Source organism: Solea solea, chromosome 6 (genome assembly GCF_958295425.1).
Source record: "Solea solea chromosome 6, fSolSol10.1, whole genome shotgun sequence".
Taxonomy (NCBI): Eukaryota; Metazoa; Chordata; class Actinopteri; order Pleuronectiformes; family Soleidae; genus Solea; species Solea solea.
The window spans coordinates 24,324,764-24,349,916 of NC_081139.1; the positions used below are offsets into that span (position 1 = coordinate 24,324,764).

Consider the following 25,153-nt stretch of genomic DNA (forward strand, 5'->3'; position numbering starts at 1 on the left):
GACAAATAGTGATTGTACTCCTATCATTTTGTATCAACTCTGCTGGATAACCTTTTTTTTTTTAATGCATTTGTCTTTAATAGGAATAACAAATATCAGGACCTGTTTGCTGTGGGTATGGGGTCATGTAAGTACAAAGGTTAATGAGCTGTAATTAGCACAATTGCAAGTGTCGCTATGTTTGTGAAGAGTCATTGTTTTGAGAAAGGAAAAGTCACTGTTTTAAGTTAATAAGAATTATTTTAAGTGATTAAGTCATTGATTTGAGGTGGAAAGTAATTGTTTTGAGTTGATAGAGCATTATGTTGAATTAGAAGATGATTGTTTTGAATTAATGAGATAGAAAGTCATTGTTTTGAGATAGAAAGTCATTGCTTTTTAGATAATTACACATTTTGACATAGTATGTCATTATTTTGAGGGATGACGTTGTTATTTTTGAGTGATTATTACTATTTGGAGACAATAAATCATTATGAGTTGGCATTGTTTTGAGATAGAAAATCATTGTTTGACTTAATACAGTATTATTTTGAGATAGAAAATCATTTTTGATCTGGTATGTCGTTATTCTTGAGAGAGTAAGTCATTAATTTAAATTTTCCTTCTTTGGCAGACATTGTTTACATTTTAAATGTCCCTGTGTCCCTCTCCTGACCAGATGAGTTCAGTAAACAGGGGCACGGCATGCTTCTCATTTACACATTGAAGAACTCGTGGTTTCCTGAGCACGTCTACCCCACCACGTCGGGCGCCATGTGCCTCGACATCCATAAGGAGTGTTCCTACCTGGTGGCAGTGGGATTCCACAGCGGCTGCGTGGCCGTCTACAACTTGAAACAGGAGGGAACGGAGCCTGTGTTCAAGAGTACAGCTAAAACTGGGGAACACACTGATCCTGTCTGGCAGGTGAGAACAGACACAATTACTTTTGCCCCAATCACTCGTAAGTTGAACTGGTGCTCAAACCCAGGTCTTCTTGCTGCAAAGGCAAGAGTGCTAACCACTACACCACCCGTGTGGCCCTCAGCATAACATATTGTGAATGAAAAATAACCTCTATCCATTACACATAATATACTTTAAAGAATATCAGTAATATATAAGAGAACTTGCATTCCATTGTGCAGTTTGGTGCAATTATAATACAATAAAGCTTTCAATTAGATTCAGTTTGCTTTATTTCATTCAGGTACGCTGGCAGAAGGATGACATGGACAACAACCACAATTTCTATTCGGTGTCAGCTGATGGCCGGGTTGTGTCTTGGACGCTTGTTAAGGTTAGTGAGGAAATGATTTATCTACAGATATCTTTGGCAGGTCGAGTTGGACATGTTGGACGTACATATGCTCAAATTCACACTTGTTCCTTTTTGTTATTGCCTCTGTATACACTATATTAACATCTGCATCTCTGTGTGAACACATTTGCAGACTGAGCTGGTCTTTACCGACATTATCAGACTGTCAATGAAAGGAACTATATCTGAGGGGCTGGAACATGCCCCACAGTCCAGCATCGGTAAGACTTCCGTTCTCTCAGCACATCATTATCTGCATGTGTGTAATATGTCGCTACACAGTTTTAGCTGCGTTGTATAAATACACATTTATTCTATACCTGAGATCACTTTAAATTTTCCACTACATCAAACAGGTGTAATTAAAGTGTTGAATGCCTCTTGTCCACAGCTTGTGGCACAGCGTTTGATTTCCACCAACAGATCGACTATCTCTTCCTAGTTGGCACTGAGGATGGAAAAATACATAAGGTATGACAGATGTCATGTAATCAATTTGATGACAATGTAATCAAGAACAAAGCCCTGTTTAAATTAATATAGATACATTAAAGCAGTGATTTTCAACTACTGTGCCACCGTGGGAAATTTCAGCTCCAGTGGCAGCAATACACAGTGACTGTTATAATTTAATACTCTTCCATGACAGTGGGTGGCAGTAGGGAGCTTAGTAGTCTAAAATGTATTAAGACAACAGAATTTGTCAGCTTCGTGTACATCTGAACAGGTTTCACATTGAGTGAGTATGAATACATTTAAAAACTAAACTGTGGTTACATGAACTGGCTGTAATGTGTCATTTTGTAAAATTTTGGTTTTGTTTTTCTTAATCTAAAAATGTGACTTGACACAATAGTAATGTTTAATGTCAAGGATCACACACTCCAGGGTCAGACTGTAAAATCTTTGTTTGATTTGTGACAGAAAGTTGCATAAAACAAATGAAAACACGTGTCAGGCACATGTGGAGCTGCTAAACAAATGAACATTAAAAAAAAAAAGTTTACATAGAACAAGACAATGTAATGAAATATAGAGATAAGGAGCTGCAGCACAAAACATAAGGGATGAAGAAGTCACAGAACCATTGGAAAACACAGGTAAATCTGTCAGGTAAAACAAAGAACAACAACACATACAGTATTATAAAATAATAAGAGATTCACCGTTTGAAACATGTTGTTGGAGCTAATGGATGTGATCAAAGACAACACTCACCACTGACACACTCCTGAGCAATGACTGTACCCAGCAGATATATGACCAGACACTAACCCAGCATGTGTGATGGAATATGATGTGACATCTCAAGGTTCAGGGACAGATTAAGAATCTTTCACCTGGAGCTGCAGGTCAGCTATGAATCTGTTTGTGTTTGGAGACGCAACAGCGTTCCCCACGAGGCATGGACTAGACTGTCCAGTTAATTTATCCCTGCAATAATATAGCTCTGCTGCTGCTTTACTGCTGTTGTCAACTCTTCTGTGTCGGCGGCAAACAAACAGTGGAAATGTTAAAGGGTAATTCAAACTCAGCCACAATTGCATTTCCCTCTTTGGGTTAAAACTGTCAACCATATTTAAGCCTCCCTTCAGTTAGCAGTGCCCCAGCAGAAATGTGTTTATTTTGTCAATAAGATCATTCTTGTTTGTTATGCTGCTGCTGCTGCAGAGAAGAAAGAACGCATATCATCCCCAGTTTGGCCTCACTCCACTGGCTGCCCGTGTATTTTAGAGTTCATTATAAAAGTCTGTTAATTGTTTCTAAAGCCTTCAATGCTCTTGAACCTCCTTACATCTCTGAACTGCTATCTTAAAAGCCATTTTTACTCTTTTTTGAGCAAAGTTTTATTTATTTTTTATCACTTATCTTGTACATTTTCCCAATCAACAACTTGTATAATGTTTTCTATTATATAGGGACCTCTGTTAATTTATCAGAATCAGACATACTGAAGTAATCCCAGACAGGAAATTGCTTTCATCACAACTTCTCCAACCAAGAATACAAATAATGAACAACTTAGATTCACAACCTATAGAAATGAAGTATACTAAGAGTATTAAAGAGAAGAATACGAATCATATGCAATAGAAATACAAATATTTACATCTGTGTAGCAGAATGCAAGACTGAAAACATTAAATACAATATATAGATGCCTTGATGCATGGAGTGTGCTTGTTCTCCCTGTGTGTGCGTGGGTTTTCTCCGGGTTTCTCCAGTTTCCTCCCACAGTCCAAAGACAAATTTGAGGATTAGGCAAGTGGTCACTCTAAATTGACCAAAGGTGAGAGTGAATGGTTGTTTGTCATCATATATGTCCCTGTGATGGACTGGCAAACTGTCCAGGGTGTGACCCCTCCTGCGGAGGATATAGTGGTAGAAAATGGAGGGATGGATACAGCATAGAAACAGAAAGGCCAGGATATCAGTCTAAAAAACAGTGAATTAAAATAATTGGACTAGGTTTAACCTACTATATACATGATTATTTGTTGGAATATTATGGAATATTATTCCATAATATAATGTATTCTTATAATGTAATGTAATGAATATGCTACAACATAAATATAGAAAGTAAATGCAATAACAATAACCTTTATTGTCCACAAAATGTGCCTTTGGCTTCAGAACGTGGTTAAAAAAGACAGATTTATATAAAATAAAGATAGAAAAATTAAGGTAAATGCAACATGATTGTACAAGCATTGTGTAAATCTATATTTCACACTGTGTTAATGTTATGTCATGGACATTATAGACATGTTTTGATGATCACTGGAATATTCTTAATTCAATGCAAAACCATCCTGCTCAGTAAAAAGAAGAGTTCAGGTGACACTTAACTAAATAAAGCAGGAAGACACATTTTACAACCTAATCTAAAATAACATAACCGTGCCAGTAATTGAGCTGTTAGTTGGAGAAACAGGAATAATACATTTTGTCTCTCTTTGCTTTTTACTGCAGCCTCATTTATATCATGTTACTGCAATTTTTGCAAACCATTTGGAGGGTAATTGCAAAATGAGGGCGTTACATCTCCTCGGAGGCTGCAGTTATTTGATATGCACTCCAACTACCAGAACCACAGGACCTGTAATGTGCACCTGAGGAAGCATTCAGAATGTTAATGATCTGTTTTGGATGTTTTATAAAGCCCTTAACTTTTTAAAGTACAAGAGAACTCTTGTAAAAAAAAAAAAAGAAAAAAAACATAGATGTGTGCAAAAGTTACAGCTTTCACTATCAAGCGATGAATGTGTTCCACCTTCTCAAATGAATACTGTTCCACTATTCCATAGTGCTCCAAGACCTATTCCAGCCAGTTCCTGGAGACCTTTGACGCCCACAAAATGGCAGTGCATGCTGTGAAGTGGAACCACTTTCACCCAAAGGTCTTCATCTCCTGCAGTTCAGACTATACGGTCAAAATCTGGGACCATACCATCAAGTAAGTCGGCTGTTACGGTGAATAACTGCTTCTACTGTAGGTTTAAGATGATCATTCTGGGCTCTGAATATTACATCACAGGTTTTTGTTTTGTATCTCTTCCCATTTCTTTATCCAATGTAACATTATTTCCATTTCTTGAATGAGAATGTCTAAACTCAGTGCCCATGATAGAAACATTGTGCTCTACATCATTTTCCCACCATTGCAGTGAATCGAGTGCCATCTTAAATTAGCTTAGCTGGGCCCATCATGTTGCATCAAGTGCAGCTGCCACTAACAGAGAGTGGGAAGCTTTTGATGGATGGATGGATTCTGGCTGGAGCACATCTGCAGGAGAGGATTTACATCTCAGGGGAAAAGACAGAAATACTCAGTGTCACAGTCTTCCTTTGAAACATGAAGTTAAAGTGAGGATCTGAAGACTATTTGTGTCTGATTTGATCCATAGCCGTGTAGTCCATTGGCAGACACAGTAAAACATAAAGGATCGGAGTCAATTGTGATTGATTGCTATGGAGTTGAGAGTGCACATTGTTACAAAATAGAGGACTCCTCCAATCACACCTCCCCTTTTGTCGTCCATTTTATGTCTTCTAAATTGTTAATTTGAATAACCCATAGTGCTGCAGCGCAGGCAGTTGGAGTGAATAATGATAGTGATCACTCACCCATTGTTAGGAAGAGTTTTAAAGAATGATCCATAACCTCCTGTAGATAAAACGCCATATTGTTTCCAGTGGAGGCTCTGACTGGATCAAACAACTTTGTATCACACTGCTCAAAAAAAGAAACACTGACAACTGTCAATTTCAATTTGATATATGAGGCACAAACATCCCGTAAAACTGTCAGATGACACAAAAGCTTTGTAATAATACAAGAGTTTCATCAAGTCTATAAATGCAGAGTTTAACTTGACAAATTGACAGTGTCATTGTGCCATTACAGAAAAAACTGTGATGAAATTTGTTTTAACTAGATTTATGTCATATGTGTTTTATTTTAGACATATATTATATCTGCAGAGTGTTTGTTATTCCCTAAATTGTCACATCAGCAATTACTTCACAAACCTAAAGGGGAAGAGTTGCTATGAGTGTGGCTGATAGGACTTTCTGGTTTGTTCAGTGAGGTTTGTGTCTGTTTGGACCTGAAAATACTCTAAAATCATTTTATTTAATTTAAATTTTTAAATAAATTTTTAAAAAAAATTACATGTGAGTATATATATTTAAGAAATATTGTTACTCTCAAAAAAACTCCTGGTGATTTAAGGGTAAGAGCATACTGTGAAAAACATGAGCTGTACAAAAATAGTTCCAAATAAATAATAAATAAAAGCAGTCCTTTCCATCCCATTTAAAATTCACTGGTGAATCTATTCTTGTAAATATAGCTGTGAAGAAACATAGTTAACTATGTGCTTGTATTTTATTGTTGATATATTCAACTATAGCTGTGTGAATGAGGGCTGTTAGGGTCACCTGAGAGACAAACACTGTTTTTATTTCTGTACGTACTACACTGTGTCCGTCTGCTCTCTAAACCTTTTAAAACAGAATGTGATCCCTACTCTCAGCAAAAATATCGCAACATAAACTTCAGTAGTAAACAGACTTTGATATATAACACATATACTTGCTTAAAATGTTTTACCTCAGATTAGCACGTGTTTTCTGCCCATAAAAGCTTTAAAAGCCTAATTAACTGGTTTAAGTATCTGACATTTATTTGGTGTGTGTGTATTTTTCAGCAGTCCGATGTTCACCTTTGACCTGAACGCCGCTGTCGCAGACGTCTCCTGGTCTCCATATTCCTCCACTGTATTTGCCGCTGTCACAACAGACGGAAGGGTGAGTGTTATTTTCCATTTTGCGTTAAACAACGTCAGGAGAAGAGCCATGAGTCATTTCACTGTCGTATGGTGGCCGACACATGGAGGACAAATGAGCTGCATATTCAAAAACACAAACGAAAACAAAAAAAAACATGCAGAAGCGAAAACAGACACAAGTCCCAAAACACACGCAGGACAGAAAACACATGGAAGTCCCAAAACACAAGCAGAAACGGAAACACCAGCATATTCAATAATGGACGTGGGTCTGTGGGAGCGCTCGTTTTCATGCAGCTCTACGACCAGCTGTTATAATACATGGGGACTACTTAATTCTTATTAAAAGACCTTTATTAAGAGGTTACCCGCCTGCAGTCAAGCTATCCGACACTCATTTCTCTGTATTTTTCTCTTACTTTTAACTACTGAATTACAAAAGGGATTTACGGTTAAAAGCCTGCAGTCAAGCTGATTTTTAAGGACATCGACGTCTGGTTTTCAAAATAAAACACTCAGATCACCATATCTACATGTTTGAAAGCTCCTCGCAGCTATGTTTCAGAGACCTCTTAATCAGATATAAGCACCTGTACAACGTACTGTATACATTGATATATTATAGTGTACGGTAAACTAGTTGTACTGTTCAATGTTTGAAAAAAATTCAAATTAAAAGTCAGATTGGCTTTACAGAATTGGGATTGGTTGTAGAGCTGCACGAAAACGAGCGCTTGGTTTCTGCTTGTGTTTTGGGATTTGTGGGTGTTTTCGCTTCTGCATGCGTTTTTGTTTTCATTTGTGTTTTTGAATATGCAGCGTTTGTGAACATGCAGCACGTTTCTCCTCCTGCATGTGTTGTGGGTCGTTGCAGTGCGTTTGCTCCTGTCGGCCAACGTACTGCAGAACTCTGAGTGCATGATTTTGGTGGTCAAAGTTCAAGGTTGTTGGTGGTCTCACAATTTCCTTTGTTATCTTAACACTGCCTCCAGGGAATCACACAAAATTGGCACAAATGTTCACTTGAGCTCATGCACTCAACGATTTAGATTTGGGTTGTCAAGAGTCAGCATCACGGTCACCTCACAAATCATGCATTTGGCCTCTTCAACACTAAAGTCCTTTAAAGTCCACCTTGTGATGTGTTCTGGGAGTTCTGGGAGAAAAATAAGCAGAGATTACTGGTTCTCAAACTTTTTACACCAAGTAAACACCATTATCGCTAATGTTAAAATACAGTTGTGTAAAAATAGGCAGATTTATTCCAAATAATGCATTGCATTATTAGTTTTTATTTTATTTGTTTCATTTTCTACGCACTCCAGTCAGAACTCCTCAGTTCTGGTCACGTACCCCGGTATATACAGTAAAAGAGTATTTCTAATTTCCCTGCAAGTACCACCAGGGGAAGCTTGCTTACCACTGGTTGAGATCACTTACCTTGAACCTCTTTGCAAAAATACAAAAATATAAAAACTGAAATAATACCACTAAGCCTAACTCTGAGGTAGTGTTGTTAGGCCCTGACCCAACTGGCACCTCAGAACATCGTCAGACCATTAAAACATTACTAACTTAGTGCTCTGATCAAAAATGAAAAAGTTCTTCAAAGTGTGTGGATCTGCTTCATAATTTACAGTTTTATTGTTCCTTACATGTAAGAGGTGACTTACATGATGGTCTATAGCAGAGGTCTCATATGACCTCAAATGACCTGCGGGCCAATGAGAATCTAGTCTGGGAAGTGAAAAATTGTATCACAGTATTCCATCATATTGCAACAGATATTTCACAAGATTTCAAAATAAAAGTGTTTTGATATGGAGCAATGTATAGTTGAAAATGAAAGCATATTTGTTACGCAAAATCTGTATAGCAATAGCAAACTCTGCAGAGATGTAGAGAGCAACTAAGAGCAGCAGAGTGAATGGTAACTGTAACTGAATGGTAAACGCTCCACGCTGTCAATTATGGAATTCACTACCAAATCAAATCAATTTCAGACATAAAATATTTTACTTTGAAGATTAAATGTTCAAAAATCGAATTCAAATCGGAGCTGTACTCATTGTAGCTAAAGGTGTGAGGTGTGTACGTGTGCTTTGTGATACATCTGCTCTGATTCTTTGCAGCTTTTATTATGTATTTTACATACAAATGGCTTTGTCCTTATAAATAAATCAATCAATCAATAAATAAATATGGCCCACTGGCTGCAAGTTTGAGACCTCTGGTCCATAAGATGCTTTATATGAGATGCTTCTCTGATCAGGAATCACAACAACTTACCATTCGTCACCTCATATCCACCTCATTTATATCAGAGCGTTAACATACTGTACAGTAGTTTTAGTCTCAGCTGTCTGAAGCCTCAGATTAACCTCAGGCAATGAGAGTTTGTTCAAACACAGTTTCTTCCTGCTCCGCCGGCGGTTATTGATTCCATTCTGAAGTCATTTCACCGGATGCCATGGCACGCCGCTTATGTCCACATACTTTCTTATTATGGCTGCAGACCTTCGCCATCTGTTTGTCTTCACACCCTTCTGGGCCATTGCTGCAGAAGTCCAGTGTGTTGTGTCTAACACATTTCCTGAGTGACAGAGAGGAAATTAAATTTGAGCAGACCTTTGTTGTGTGCGTGTGTGTGTGTGTGCGCGCTGATGCTTAAAACTAGAATAAAACTATGTTGCTTTAATTCTTACCGTCTTACAAAAAACATTAGTAAGTATGATAGGAAAGCAAAAGCACTTTTGAAAAACTAATTTAAAAAAAACTCATTAAAAGAATCATCAGTGAGCATTTTTCTTCCAAGCCCAATATCCTCTTCTTTCTGAGCAGCGGGGAGGACAAGAATATGATATTGGAGTCAATAAAGGTCAATGTAGCTGGTCCATGTTATTCTCAGTTTGCTGAGCTCAAAAGTGAAAGGTAATTCCAGTCCGATTTAAGTATGTGCTCAAATGAAAATTGCTCGTATTTTTGTGACAGGATGGATCTGGTGATTATCTACAAGTATTCATGTAGTTAACAGGATTTTCACCTGTAACCCTCACCATCATGACTGTGTTACTGTTCCATTCAAGGCAAAGAGTTCATTCTTGTCATTTGGTTACCGTCAGAATGAGAAAAATATTGCAAGAAATTCACTGGTGTGGTCACTCTGCATGATGTTAATCAGTGTTCCCCATTTGTTGATTTCTGGAACAAGTGTCAGAGTGACTCAGCAGGAGGTGCGTGCTCCTTGATGAGTATTTACTGATACTGTTGACGACAACCTGGCAAACACAATGGTGTGTGTGTGTGTTCATAAGGATAATGACTTGCCTGGCAGACTATGGTGTACGAATGACACAGACTCCTGCAGTGCAAACAATCTCTTTGTACCCTCTGTCCTTGCGTCTCCATCTGAGCCGACTGCTGAGGAAATTAAAGTGTCAGGATGAAATGATGACAAGAGCATGCTTTGGCCACACTGAAATACTCTACTCTACATTCACTTGCTTTCTGTGTGGCTCTGTTTTATTTATTTTTTTAAGATAATATAACCCTGACAAGTTATAGACGTACGGGTTTAATAGCAGGAGCATTTCAAGGAAAATGTCATAGGTCAAATGGAACAGGGGGCCGTGCATTCTCCAGGTAGGACAGTATGTTGAAATATAATTAAATATGCATGGAACACCAGACAGATACAGAACCTTGTTTGAATACATTTTCTCATTTAAATCTAAATCAACACGTGTAAATGGTGTTGTTACAGTCTCCTGAACTTAACTAATCACAACATTTTACATGCTGTTCCCTGTAAATAAAGATTCAGTGTGTAACATTTAGTTGATGTTGAAGCACTATTTTGTTTGTAAGGTAAACATTTTAACCTGACTGAAATATTAGTGTTAACATTTAACTTTGAATTTTAGATTAATATTAACGCTGCACTGTCGATCGGTCAGGGTACTCAAGTATAATCCGTTTTTCAAACAAAAACATGAAAAAACGGAAACAGCGCCCCCTTTTCCTTTTTTCGTTTTAAAGCAATACGGAAAAACAGATTTTGCTCTCAGCATCAAAAAATTAAAAAAACAAAACCACATTTATTTTAGACAAGTGAAACTATAACAGCTGATTGTTTTGGGAGAACGTGATACATAATTATTATTTTAGCTGAGTGTGTGAATGCACATTGTGGAAAACTTTTACCCGAATTACATTCTGTGAAAAGGCTGTGAGGAATAGCGTTAACAATCAATTGTATTTGCATCAAATCTGATTGTTTTAGCCAAGATTGTGCTGCAATTTATTATTTACAAACAACATTTAAGTTCACCAGCTAATTGGTTTTATAATTAAAACAAGTTCTGATTATCAGGTTTTTTCCAATGTGTACATTTTCTGGTTTCTTTGCTCCGTATGACAAATTATTACAAAATGAATTTTGGTTTGTGGACAAAAGCATTTCTAAGTTTTGGAAACACTGAACATATTCTGGACTAAATGAACGGAGAAAAGAATGAATAGATTAGGGCAATAATCGTTAATTGCAACACTATTTCTGAAGAATGATAAACCGATGAAAAGGCACACTATTTGTTTTACATTTATTTTTAATATAGCTTTGTCATGTGTCATTTTTTTTTCTGATCAGGGTTGCAAGAATTACCAAATAATCAATAATCTATTTTGATAATCGGTATGAGTTGTTTTATATTCTGAGATTTTTTTAGCTTCTTAAATTTGATATTTTTTAAATTTCTTTGTTCGATATAACACAAATCATTAAAACCAAATCATTTTGTGGACAAAACAAGACATTTGAGAACTTCATTTCCATCTACCGCTCGGTTGTCCCAAGTCTGATCTCTAATTATATTCTATTATATTCTACAAAGTGCTTTCCATAGTAGAAAAATAAAACCTTTAAGCGTAAAATGGTAAAGACAGAATTAAATGATAAAATGAAAAGCCAGATGAAATAAAATAGTAAAAATACATCTGTAGTGAAAAGAAGTCATTTTATAGCAAAGCAGTCTAACGTTCAGTGGCATATTTTTATGCATTAGCCATATTTAGTGTTAGTGGATAGAAGTAAGGAAGTTGTGAGATGGGGGCAAGTAGCAGCATCACCATCCACTGTAGCATTCCCTGCTTTAGAGTCCAAGTTATTATATTCCCTTTAAAACCTTGTACAAATCCATATAGGGTTTGAGTTTTCTGGTAAAGATCAACCAAACACTTGGAGTTGTGAGGTCAAAAGGCGCCAAGTCTACAGTAACAGATCAGTGCAATTTGTTTTTAAAGAATTCCACATCTTTAAGTTCAAAGCACTAACTTATCAAAATAACACTCATCACAGAAAAAAATACAAGTCAACCATTAAATTAAGAACAAAAGTTTTACTTGATATCAAGAAGGCAATTAATACAAGTTTTCAATGTCAAACATTACAGGCTGAAAGTAGCAGTGTCTGTATTTTAGTCTGGTGATGCATCACATGTAAAGTGTTTTGTCATGTCTGGTTGTGAGTCGGGGGGGGTTAAAGTCCATTTAAAAAAAAAAAAAAAGAAAGAAAAACCTCGATGACCATGTCCTGTTGGGCAGAGTGACGTAGCAGCCATTGAGGCGTGTACAGTTTGGCAAGGTCCAACATCTAACAAAAAAAAAAAAATGAGAATCAGCAGACTTTAGTATTAAGTAAATATGGATTAAACATATTGAGTACCATCTAAAAGAACGTACCTGAAGACATCCCGTGGAAAAGAGGCAGAAAAGGCCGGTTCATCTTGGGGCGAAGTCCTCGTCGAGAATGGTCGGTTCATCTTGGGCTAGGTCATCACCGCAGCCATCCAGGACGAGACTTCTCCAGGTCGTGGTGTCCAACATGGAGTCCTCTGATCAGGAATGTGCTGCAGCCTTCATCTCTTCAAAACAAGGAAGAATTTGATAAGTCACAAAAAATAAAAAATAAATAAGTAAACAAAAGACAAATCTTCAGGTAGCTCACCTGGTCAATTGTGACAGGTCCTCACATCCAGTCAGAGCTCACCGATGGATGCCCTCCCTAACCTATACCTGCCTTTCCTGTCCTACACTGACAGTTACAAGCAATCTTTGCCAGCCATTTGGGATGATGCTAACCCCAATGTCTTGGTCGGCTGCATGAAAAACTGAAAATCTCCCAGTTGCCCAGACAAACGTTCCTTCTGATTCTGTAGCCTCGCCACAAAAAGGTCCTCTGCTGAAACCCTCATTTTGCTAAGCATGAAATCAATTCCACTTTCCTGTCCTCAGATCTCATTTTCTCTCCCTGCAGCCTTTCAACAGCCATTGCTGTTGTAACATCTGCAAGAGGCAGCAGTTTCACAATTCAGAGCTTCTCGTGTGTTTAGCAAGACGTGGCACCAGAGTATTGACAAAGCAGACACCTGAAAATGCTTGATTCCAATTTAAACAAATGCTTCACCATCTACGTGTGATGTGATTTACACTACAAACCTGTCCACTCCAATCCTTTGTTTAGGAGGAAGATAAATGCATATCACGATCAGGTGGAGTCACAAAATCAGATGGATCCTTGTCTGATTTTGGAAACTGCACAGCCATGGTATGCCACTCAGTCAGGATCCGTGGCCAGATTTCCTCACACACAGACAAGAAGGGGAAGGACGAAAAGCCTTACCATGTTACGAGTCGACTCAATTTACCTTGTTCTCTGTTGTGTGAAGAAGACCCAGTTCATAAAATCTTGACTGATTTAAAAATTGAGCAATTAAATAACTCAAACATGGATGCTGTTGGGTCATGCAGAGAGCTTGCGATCTTTTGCATGGTTTCCCAAACATTTAGAGGTCAGGTTACTGACCCCAACAATGTCAAACTCAATGATTTTTTTCTTTGTCCTAAACTGATGAACCATTTGGGTAAATTAGATCAAGCATTTAAAAGGTGTTTACATTGTTAGTAATCTAATGACACTTCTTACCCAACACATGAAGACGCAGTGAATCAGGATACGGCTACCTTTAGCAGATGCAACAGCAGCAGTGGGTGGTGGAAGGCTGCAGGGAGAAAAAAATTGATATGGAGACAAGTCGGAGGAATCATTTAATGCATAGCTCAACAAGAGTTAAAGCAGAGAGAAACTTTAGGGCAAGTCTACAAAAATCAGAGGAGGAACTTCGCCTACACATCTAAGAGATAGCAGTTTCTCATGCAACCAACCAAGACATTGGGATTAAGCATCTTCCTAAAGACTCTACAAGCTGCCTAAATTGTGAAATTTGAAAGAAAGTCATGGGTAATAACAGACTACAGACACTTGTTCGCTGAAATAGCTAGTGTATGGTGAGGTGTTAACCCTATGCTCTATCAAAAATCCCACTTTGGGCAAGCCATAAAGTCCTATCGTTTCAACCAGCTGCCAGCTTCACAAATAAGAGGCAAAAGACCACTCGTGTTTACACGTTTACATGATCACTGTTAACCACAAAGCTCCAGACACCAAGTCAATCCAAGAAACAAATCAAACAACGAAAAATAAATTAAAAAGCTGCAGCTGCTCACTCCTGCCACAAGAGGGTACTTGCACAACAGTCTTTAACATGAAGCCAAATTCTGTCTGATTTCTGTCTGAATTCAGCCCACAGAATAAAAGTTTTATTTCAAGTCGTATCGAAAGATAAAAAGCTCGAACATGTGGCGCAACTTTCACTTAAACAATCCGAGTTGTCTCTCTGCCAGGTTTGTGTCCTCCTAAAGAAAATTAACGCGCTCTAATCCTGAAACCTACAATCTAATTTATGAAAGAAACTATGCAGGATAGCCCTGCATCCCTAAGGCGAGTAACGCATAGTTTAGCAGGGGAAGATAAAGATCCCCTGCTGGGAGGCCTCCCAACATGACGCGCAAAGACTATGAACACAAAAAGGTTCAACTCCTTTAGAGGGAAATAAACTTGGCGAGTGAGACAAGTCAGCATTAACATTGAATGCGATTTCAGTTAGCGACTACAGAGGCTGATGGCAGTGTGTGAGTTTAAGACTTAAATGGATATTAAAAATGTGCCAACAAATGCCAGATTTAAAGTATATCATTACATTATCCATGGGCTGAATAACACCTACACCTAATGCGACTACACTTGCATATAAATCAAAAGTTTAGCTTCATAATCAAGTCAGGAACCAGTTCTTATCAAATCTTATCAAAGCAATTACCAGTTGAGAATAAAGACCTGGTCTAGCTCATCATAATCAATTACTACGTTTTTACAGCACTTTAAACAAGCTACAGTAAACTTTCACGCTTTTACTACATGATTCATCAGCTTCCACGTTTGTCAACAGTCCAAGTTGCAACTATGATTCAAGACCAAAATTACATTTTTAAATTAAAGCCATTTCAAAATAAAGTACCATCATTTCCTGCAGAAATCAGACGCCTCGAGACTAATCAACTTTAAAATCATCCATTTAAGTTGAGACTAAAAAAGTGACTAAATCCAACACAGGACAGACAGACGGATACCAGACACACAAGACAGACAGACAGCAAGACAGAGACACCAGACAAAGGACAGACAAGCGGACCAGACACGAGACAGACCAGACACAAGAGACCGACAAAGACACACAGAACATCAAGACAGACAGAGACAGTGACACATGCCTGACAACAGTCATGGCATGTGTCAGTGTGTAAATAAAGGCCTTTGCACTCAGTAAAGCTAAACAAAAAAATTAGATTATTGTAATGCCATTGTGTCAGGCATTGTAAATGTTTAGATGCAAACTAACTTTATAAATTAAGTGGACACGATTTACCCACAAAGATCATGCGGCAAAGGCCTTTAATACTTACCTGAAAGGTAAACATTTTACCTGTTTTTGAAACAATTTGAATGTTGTCTAATTGGCACACACACACACAGAGACAGAGAGAGACAGAGAGAGACTGAGACAGAGAGAGAGAGAGCGAGAGAGAGATCAGAGCAGGTATAGTATTGGCACAGCGGCCAAGCTAAAAAGAAAAACTGCACTTAACATTTGAAATTTTACCTGAACTAAAACGCGATCTAATTAAGTTGGACATGCAGGGATGTCGGTGCTCCTCTTGACTGATGCTAGAAGGAAAGTACAGGTTAGTTCACTTACTGTGCATGGACGCGGAAGGCACCCATGTTTGTCTATGTAAAATGACTATACGCGCAAGGCCAGACGTACAATGACACAAGTAGACCACGAAGGCGCGGGCACAGTTAGCGATCATGGCCTACTTGCATTAAAGGACGTATGGCCATAAAAAGGCAATGGCAAAGCTGCCATCCAAAGCCAGGTACTGTGTTAGTAGATCACCAGGATCCATTTTAACGTGCTAGGGCTAACGGTAAATTAATGGCCACGATGGAAAAGAGAAAAAGAAATAAAAATAAGGCACAGCGGCCAAGAAGTCTAAGCCTTGTGACAGAGTTCACAAGGCACAACATTAACTTTATTCCTACCATCTAACTTTAACTGTACACCAACATCCATTTAAACCTCATTAAAGATCTGGTCCTCCAACATCACTATATTTTAATGCTAAAGAAAACAGTTCAAGTTGATATTTTTTTTTACCTTTTAGAGACATGTTCTCATTAAAGTGAGGAAAGGCACGAGGAGGGCCAGGACAGATCGACACGGTGGCCGGAAGAGCGATGTGGCCCGCGGCCTGCGTGTCACTTACCGTCCTAAGAAACAGTTGGAAAGAAAAAGTGTTTAAGGGTACAGCGGCAAGGCAAGAAAGCGCCTCCATAGAGAGGCGTGTTCTTACCGTTGCATGTGAATTGTCAGTGTGATTCGTAGTTAGCTGTCGGCAGCTAGACTAGCAAGTCAGTTGCCGACACCTAAGTACCTTCACTTGCAAAAAATACAACGCACAAGTTTTCTTTTGTTTTATTCCCCTACTCTGCAAACCCTAGCACACATGGAGGCCAAGACAGTAGCCCCCAGAGAAGAAATGAAAAAATATGGACTCACCCTTTGTAGACGGACCTAAAAAGGAAATGTTAGTGCATTATAACTTATCAAGCATCTAAGCCCTTCAAGACACCATATCTACTTTAATGTGAACTGCTGAACATAATCATATTCTCAGACCATCTGAACTATTCAATCCAGGCATCTCAGTCACACACAACCCATTCATTCAGAGAGAGAATCTCAAACACTCCATCAGTCACCTCACTCTTTCAAATCACTCAGCAGTTCCACAAAAATATAACCAACGAGGACCAGATTTCAGACCACCCAATAAGGTGGACAGGAACATACAAAACCAACCTGTGGCAAATGCTCCATGTACAACCCTCAGCTATTTGACAGATGGAAAGCAGGAGAACAGAAAAAACGTGGCCATGTTGGACAATGCAGAGAGATGTAGGCACAGCGGCCAAGAAAGAGTGGGGACACGGCGGCCACCCACAATTAAATCATGACACCTTACTATTTGACGATCTTCATGAAGATCAATCTGGGGGGAAACAAACAAACAAAAACATGTTTGAGTCCAGTCTCCAGTCTTGACAATGTTCAAGTTCATATTGTTACAGGTGTAAAATAACTAGGTAAGGTGTTCTACAATGTGTTTGTATGGAGGTACAGACATGGTTCACCCAGCCTGAGATATAAAGACTCACTTTCAGTGAAAACATTCTATTCTAACAGTGAACAAAGAAATTAACATAATCACAAGTGATGTTGATTAAGATTTAAGGAATGCCTTTAAGTTCAAGTACAGAAATGTCAGAAGCCACACTCTTTAAAAACACAAAAAAACTTATATTATACATGTGTGTGATTAAATTAATATGATATATTGCCATCAGTTAAATACATTAGGAAAATTAGTCATAACATTCTCAATGCTGTAGTAAATGATCACCTTTTTTAAAACAGCCTCAGGCTTTTGTATATGGCGGTCCGACCAGGTCTCCGTGAGCAGGAAGCAGGTTGTTCCTTTAAAAATAAAAAAAAAGGTTTGTATTTTAATGATTACATTAAACGTTTTGAATTATAAAAGACAGGTATAACCCTGAATCTGGTTTTAAACATTTAACATGAAAAAACAAATAAGTCTTTCCAGTGAAACACTCAATAGTAATGACCATGAGTGGAACAGTGAGTTAACATAGCACAGCAGCCATTGTAACTTGTTTTTACTCTTGTTTTGTCTATTTTGATAATGGATTGGTTGAAATGTTGGAGTTTCAGATTTTTTTATTTTGTTAAATGTGAATATTTCCTCATTTCTTTGCTCTATTGAAGCAATCATTGAATCCAAATCATTTAAGAATATAACTCAGCAAAGTTTGATCATATAATTCAGCAAACAGAGTCTCCATTAAGATAACTTGACAACAGTTACTCACCATTCTGGACAGGCCACCAATCTGGACCAGGTCGAACACGCCATCCTGGAGCGTCTTGCTACGGTTTGATACAGGAGCTGATCCACGCGGTCACCTTTTCGGCGTCTGACGTCACGCCGCGGGAGTTTTCTTTTTTTTTCTCTTCTATTTTTAAACTTCCCTCGTTCTCTTTTGAGCTTTTATGGCGGTTGGTGAGTTACCGCCACAAGTTCCCTCCTCCCGGAACACTTTCAGTAGTTAAGCAGCGACACTTTTTTCGCGTCTTTTTTTTTTTCGTTCCACGGCTCGTGCAGCTTCTCTTCAAAGTGACATCACGGAACTCTTGGCTGGAAGAAGATTAAATAAGAAGAGGAGAAGGAGGAAGGAGGAGGAAGGAGGAGGAAGGAGGAAGAAGCAATCAGCGCTCATCAGCTGATTGAAAACCACCTGCGTGAAGGTGAGCAGGTGTGTTCTGTGTCACCAATCTCCGCTTTATGCTTCTTCTTCTTCATTTCTGAGGTTTTATGGCGGTTGGCAAACAACGATTTGGTGCATTACCGCCACCATCTGGTATGGAGTGTGGATCGAAACGTTGATCTAACTGAACTATTACTTAGAAGTAAAAATAATAAAATAAATAATAATTATATATATATATAGGCAAGGCAAGTTTATTTGTGTAGCGCCATTCTTACACAAGGCAATTCATAGTGCTTTACAGAAGCAAGTAAATACATTGGAAATTAAAACTAAATCAATTTTTAAAAAATAGTATAGAAATAAAAACAGTGTTAACCATATTTTTTTTTAAATCAAGCAGACAATAATTTTTCTGTTACAAGTGTTACTACAAAACACACAAAAACAACAACCTATAAATGCATACATTTACTGTACATACACCTATTCACACACAAACACACACACATCCTATATCCTTCCAATCAACTTTGTGGTTTTAAGAAACTGAAGTAATGTCTTGTAACACTCACTCCGGTTCTTCCGCAATACATCTACCAACTCCAATTCCTCATCAATGTCTCTCAACTTTTGAATCATTACTTCTCTCTGCCTTTGGTATTTCTGACTAGTATTATAACATGATGAATGGATTCCTCCTGCCCACAGTGATCACATCTGTCTGTATTGTGTTCCATAAATGTCATGATCCATAAACATATTACCGTGAGTCCCATCATCTGAATTCTATATAATGTTTGTTGTATTTCTATTATGAGGTCTTGTATACACAGATGTACGTATATTCGTGTCTGCTATCAGAATGGCTGGACTGTAGGCTTGTGAGTGATGCACTTGAGTCTGAACAAATGATTGTTTTCAGTGGTTGTATTTCTTTCACCCACTGGACTGCTAATAGAATATAGCAGTAAGTTCTCCTGTGTACACTGATACATTGTCACTTATTCGTTTCTGTTTTTTAATTTGAAATTCTGGTGTGACTCCTATTCCTGTTTTTTGATGCATCTGTGTATACAAGACCTCATAATAGAAATACAACAAACATTATATAGAATTCAGATGATGGGACTCACATGTTTATGGATCATGACATTTATGGAACACAATACATACAGATGTGATCACTGTGGGCAGGAGGACGCCATTCATCATGTTATAATACAATGTCAGAAATACCAAAGGCAGAGAGAAGTAATGATTCAAAAGTTGGGAGACATTGATGAGGAATTGGAGTTGGTAGATGTATTGCAGAAGAACCGGAGTGAGTGTTACAAGATATTAATTCAGTTTTTTAAAACCACAAAGTTGATTGGGAGGATATAGGATGTGTGTGTGTGTTTGTGTATGAATAGGTGTATGTACAGTATATGTATGCATTTATAGGTTGTTGTTTTTGTGTGTTTTGTAGTAACACTTGTAACAGAAAAATTATTGTCTGCTTGATTTAAAAAAAATGTTATGTTTAAAACTGTTTTTATTTCTATACTATTTTTTAAAAATTGATTTAGTTTTAATTTACAATGTATTTATTTGCTTCTGTAAAGCACTGTGAATTGCCTTGTGTAAGAATGGCGCTACACAAATAAACTTGCCTTGCCTATGTACATCTGTATATATATATATATATATATATATATATATATAATTATTATTTATTTTATTATTTTTACTTTTAAGTAATAGTTCAGTTAGATCAACGTTTCGATCCACACTCCATACCAGATGGTGGCGGTAATGCACCAAATCGTTGTTTGCCAACCGCCATAAAACCTCAGGAATGAAGAAGACGAAGAAGAAGAAGAAGCATAAAGCGGAGATTGGTGACACAGAACACACCTGCTCATCTTCACGCAGGTGGTTTTCAATCAGCTGATGAGCGCTGATTGCTTCCTCCTCCTTCCTCCTCCTTCTCCTCTTCTTATTTAATCTTCTTCCAGCCAAGAGTTCCGTGATGTCACTTTGAAGAGAAGCTGCACGAGCCGTGGAACGAAAAAAAAAAGACGCGAAAAAAGTGTCGCTGCTTAACTACTGAAAGTGTTCCGGGAGGAGGGAACTTGTGGCGGTAACTCACCAACCGCCATAAAAGCTCAAAAGAGAACGAGGGAAGTTTAAAAATAGAAGAGAAAAAAAAAGAAAACTCCCGCGGCGTGACGTCAGACGCCGAAAAGGTGACCGCGTGGATCAGCTCCTGTATCAAACCGTAGCAAGACGCTCCAGGATGGCGTGTTCGACCTGGTCCAGATTGGTGGCCTGTCCAGAATGGTGAGTAACTGTTGTCAAGTTATCTTAATGGAGACTCTGTTTGCTGAATTATATGATCAAACTTTGCTGAGAAATTCAGTTATATTCTTAAATGATTTGGATTCAATGATTGCTTCAATAGAGCAAAGAAATGAGGAAATATTCACATTTAACAAAATAAAAAAATCTGAAACTCCAACATTTCAACCAATCCATTATCAAAATAGACAAAACAAGAGTAAAAACAAGTTACAATGGCTGCTGTGCTATGTTAACTCACTGTTCCACTCATGGTCATTACTATTGAGTGTTTCACTGGAAAGACTTATTTGTTTTTTCATGTTAAATGTTTAAAACCAGATTCAGGGTTATACCTGTCTTTTATAATTCTAAACGTTTAATGTAGTCATTAAAATACAAACCTTTTTTTTTTATTTTTAAAGGAACAACCTGCTTCCTGCTCACGGAGACCTGGTCGGACCCGCCATATACAAAAGCCTGATGCTGTTTAAAAAAGGTGATCATTTACTACAGCATTGAAAATGTTATGGCTAATTTTCCTAATGTATTTAACTGATGGCAATATATCATATTAATTTAATCACACATGAATAATATAAGTTTTTTTTGTGTTATTAAAGAGTGTCTTCTGACATTTCTGTACTTGAACTTAAAGGCATTCCTTAAATCTTAATCAACTTTATTCTACATCACTTGTGATTATGTTAATTTCTTTGTTCACTGTTAGAATAGAATGTTTTCACTGAAAGTGAGTCTTTATATCTCAGGCTGGGTGAACCATGTCTGTACCTCCATACAAACACATTGTAGAACACCTTACCTAGTCATTTTACACCTGTAACAATATGAACTTGAACATTGTCAAGACTGGAGACTGGACTCAAACATGTTTTTGTTTGTTTTTTCCCCCCAGATTGATCTTCATGAAGATCGTCAAATAGTAAGGTGTCATGATTTAATTGTGGGTGCCCGCCGTGTCCCCACTCTCTCTTGGCCGCTGTGCCTACATCTCTCTGCATTGTCCAACATGGCCACGTTTTTTCTGTTCTCCTGCTTTCCATCTGTCAAATAGCTGAGGGTTGTACATGGAGCATTTGCCACAGGTTGGTTTTGTATGTTCCTGTCCACCTTATTGGGTGGTCTGAAATCTGGTCCTCGTTGGTTATATTTTTGTGGAACTGCTGAGTGATTTGAAAGAGTGAGGTGACTGATGGAGTGTTTGAGATTCTCTCTCTGAATGAATGGGTTGTGTGTGACTGAGATGCCTGGATTAAATAGTTCAGATGGTCTGAGAATATGATTATGTTCAGCAGTTCACATTAAAGTAGATATGGTGTCTTGAAGGGCTTAGATGCTTGTTAAGTTATAATGCACTAACATTTCCTTTTTAGGTCTGTCTACAAAGGGTGAGTCCATATTTTTTCATTTCTTCTCTGGGGGCTACTGTCTTGGCCTCCATGTGTGCTAGGGTTTGCAGAGTAGGGGAATAAAACAAAAGAAAACTTGTGCGTTGTGTTTTTTGAAAGTGAAGGTACTTAGGTGTCAGCAACTGACTTGCTAGTCTAGCTGCCGACAGCTAACTACGAATCACACTGACAATTTACATGCAACAGTAAGAACACGCCTCTCTATGGAGGCGCTTTCTTGCCTTGCCACTGTACCCTTAAACACTTTTTCTTTCCAACTGTTTCTTAGGACGGTAAGTGACACGCAGGCCGCGGGCCACATCGCTCTTCTGGCCACCGTGTCGATCTGTCCTGGCCCTCCTCGTGCCTTTCCTCACTTTAATGAGAACATGTCTCTATAAGGTAAAAAAAAAATATCAACTTGAACTGTTTTCTTTAGCATTAAAATATAGTGATGTTGGAGGACCAGATCTTTAATGAGGTTTAAATGGATGTTGGTGTACCTTTTTAAAGTTAGATGGTAGGAATAAAGTTAATGTTGTGCCTTGTGAACTCTGTCACAAGGCTTAGACTTCTTGGCCGCTGTGCCTTATTTTTATTTCTTTTTCTCTTTTCCATCGTGGCCATTAATTTACCGTTAGCCTTAGCACGTTAAAATGGATCCTGGTGATCTACTAACACAGTACCTGGCTTTGGATGGCAGCTGTGCCATTGCCTTTTTATGGCCATACGTCCTTTAATGCAAGTAGGCCATGATCGCTAACTGTGCCCGCGCCTTCGTGGTCTACTTGTGTCATTGTACGTCTGGCCTTGCGCGTATAGTCATTTTACATAGACAAACATGGGTGCCTTCCGCGTCCATGCACAGTAAGTGAACTAACCTGTACTTTCCTTCTAGCATCAGTCAAGAGGAGCACCGACATCCCTGCATGTCCAACTTAATTAGATCGCGTTTTAGGTCAGGTAAAATTTCAAATGTTAAGTGCAGTTTATCTTTTTAGCTTGGCCGCTGTGCCAATACTATACCTGCTCTGATCTCTCTCTCGCTCTCTCTCTCTCTCTCTCTCTCTCTCTCTGTCTCAGTCTCTCTCTGTCTCTGTGTGTGTGTGTGCCAATTAGACAACATTCAAATTGTTTCAAAAACAGGTAAAATGTTTACCTTTCAGGTAAGTATTAAAGGCCTTTGCCGCATGATCTTTGTGGGTAAATCGTGTCCACTTAATTTATAAAGTTAGTTTGCATCTAAACATTTACAATGCCTGACACAATGGCATTACAATAATCTAATTTTTTTGTTTAGCGTTACTGAGTGCAAAGGCCTTTATTTACACACTGACACATGCCATGACTGCTGTCAGGCATGTGTCTCTGTCTGTCTTGATGTTCTGTCTGTCTCTCACTGTTCTGTCGGTCCTGTGTGTCTTTGTCGGTCTCTTGTGTCTGGTCTGTCTCGTGTCTGGTCCGCTTGTCTGTCCTTTGTCTGGTGTCGCTGTCTTGCTGTCTGTCTGTCTTGTGTCTGGTATCCGTCTGTCTGTCCTGTGTTGGATTTAGTCACTTTTTTAGTCTCAACTTAAATGGATGATTTTAAAGTTGATTAGTCTCGAGGCGTCTGATTTCTGCAGGAAATGATGGTACTTTATTTTGAAATGGCTTTAATTTAAAAATGTAATTTTGGTCTTGAATCTCAGTTATCATAGTTGCAACTTGGACTGTTGACAAACGTGGAAGCTGATGAATCATGTAGTAAAAGTGTCAAAGTTTACTGTAGCTCGTTTAAAGTGCTGTAAAAACGTAGTAATTGATTATGATGAGCTAGACCAGGTCTTTATTCTCAACTGGTAATTGCTTTGATAAGATAACTGGTTCCTGACTTGATTATGAAGCTAAACTTTTGATTTATATGCAAGTGTAGTCGCATTAGGTGTAGGTGTTATTCAGCCCATGGATAATGTAATGATATACTTTAAATCTGGCATTTGTTGGCACATTTTTAATATCCATTTAAGTCTTAAACTCACACACTGCCATCAGCCTTTGTAGTCGCTAACTGAAATCGCATTCAATGTTAATGCTGACTTGTCTCACTCGCCAAGTTTATTTCCCTCTAAAGGAGTTGAACCTTTTTGTGTTCATAGTCTTTGCGCGTCATGTTGGGAGGCCTCCCAGCAGGGGATCTTTATCTTCCCCTGCTAAACTATGCGTTACTCGCCTTAGGGATGCAGGGCTATCCTGCATAGTTTCTTTCATAAATTAGATTGTAGGTTTCAGGATTAGAGCGCGTTAATTTTCTTTAGGAGGACACAAACCTGGCAGAGAGACAACTCGGATTGTTTAAGTGAAAGTTGCGCCAAATGTTCGAGCTTTTTATCTTTCGATACGACTTGAAATAAAACTTTTATTCTGTGGGCTGAATTCAGACAGAAATAAGACAGAATTTGGCTTCATGTTAAAGACTGTTGTGCAAGTACCCTCTTGTGGCAGGAGTGAGCAGCTGCAGCTTTTTAATTTATTTTTCGTTGTTTGATTTGTTTCTTGGATTGACTTGGTGTCTGGAGCTTTGTGGTTAACAGTGATCATGTAAACGTGTAAACACGAGTGGTCTTTTGCCTCTTATTTGTGAAGCTGGCAGCTGGTTGAAACGATAGGACTTTATGGCTTGCCCAAAGTGGGATTTTTGATAGAGCATAGGGTTAACACCTCACCATATACTAGCTATTTCAGCGAACAAGTGTCTGTAGTCTGTTATTACCCATGACTTTCTTTCAAATTTTACAATTTAGGCAGCTTGTAGAGTCTTTAGGAAGATGCTTAATCCCAATGTTTTGGTTGGTTGCATGAGAAACTGCTATCTCTTAGATGTGTAGGCGAAGTTCCTCCTCTGATTTTTGTAGACTTGCCCTAAAGTTTCTCTCCGCTTTAACTCTTGTTGAGCTATGCATTAAATGATTCCTCCAACTTGTCTCCATATCAATTTTTTTCTCCCTGCAGCCTTCCACCACCCACTGCTGCTGTTGCATCT

General features: G+C 38.3%; 1 protein-coding gene and 2 long non-coding RNA genes across 3 annotated transcripts in view; 2 read left to right on the forward strand and 1 right to left on the reverse strand.

Moving 5' to 3' along the window:
* Nucleotides 1-25,153, forward strand: part of dnai1.2 (dynein, axonemal, intermediate chain 1, paralog 2) — a 40,091-nt gene that overhangs the window by 5,184 nt on the left and 9,754 nt on the right. Inside the window, exons 11-17 of the mRNA XM_058631490.1 lie at nt 84-127; nt 662-909; nt 1,193-1,282; nt 1,437-1,524; nt 1,695-1,774; nt 4,615-4,763; nt 6,520-6,619. Coding sequence (XP_058487473.1) covers nt 84-127; nt 662-909; nt 1,193-1,282; nt 1,437-1,524; nt 1,695-1,774; nt 4,615-4,763; nt 6,520-6,619 — 799 coding nt within the window. The remainder of the gene's footprint in view (nt 1-83; nt 128-661; nt 910-1,192; nt 1,283-1,436; nt 1,525-1,694; nt 1,775-4,614; nt 4,764-6,519; nt 6,620-25,153) is intronic.
* Nucleotides 12,166-17,222, reverse strand: LOC131460740 (uncharacterized). Its single transcript, XR_009240409.1, has 3 exons — nt 12,605-17,222; nt 12,340-12,521; nt 12,166-12,250 (listed from the first exon to the last, which is right to left on the reverse strand). It is a non-coding gene; the product is annotated as an uncharacterized LOC131460740 (long non-coding RNA).
* LOC131460739 (uncharacterized) lies at nt 20,301-23,225 on the forward strand. The gene is made up of 3 exons (XR_009240408.1): nt 20,301-20,728; nt 21,151-21,224; nt 21,642-23,225. It is a non-coding gene; the product is annotated as an uncharacterized LOC131460739 (long non-coding RNA).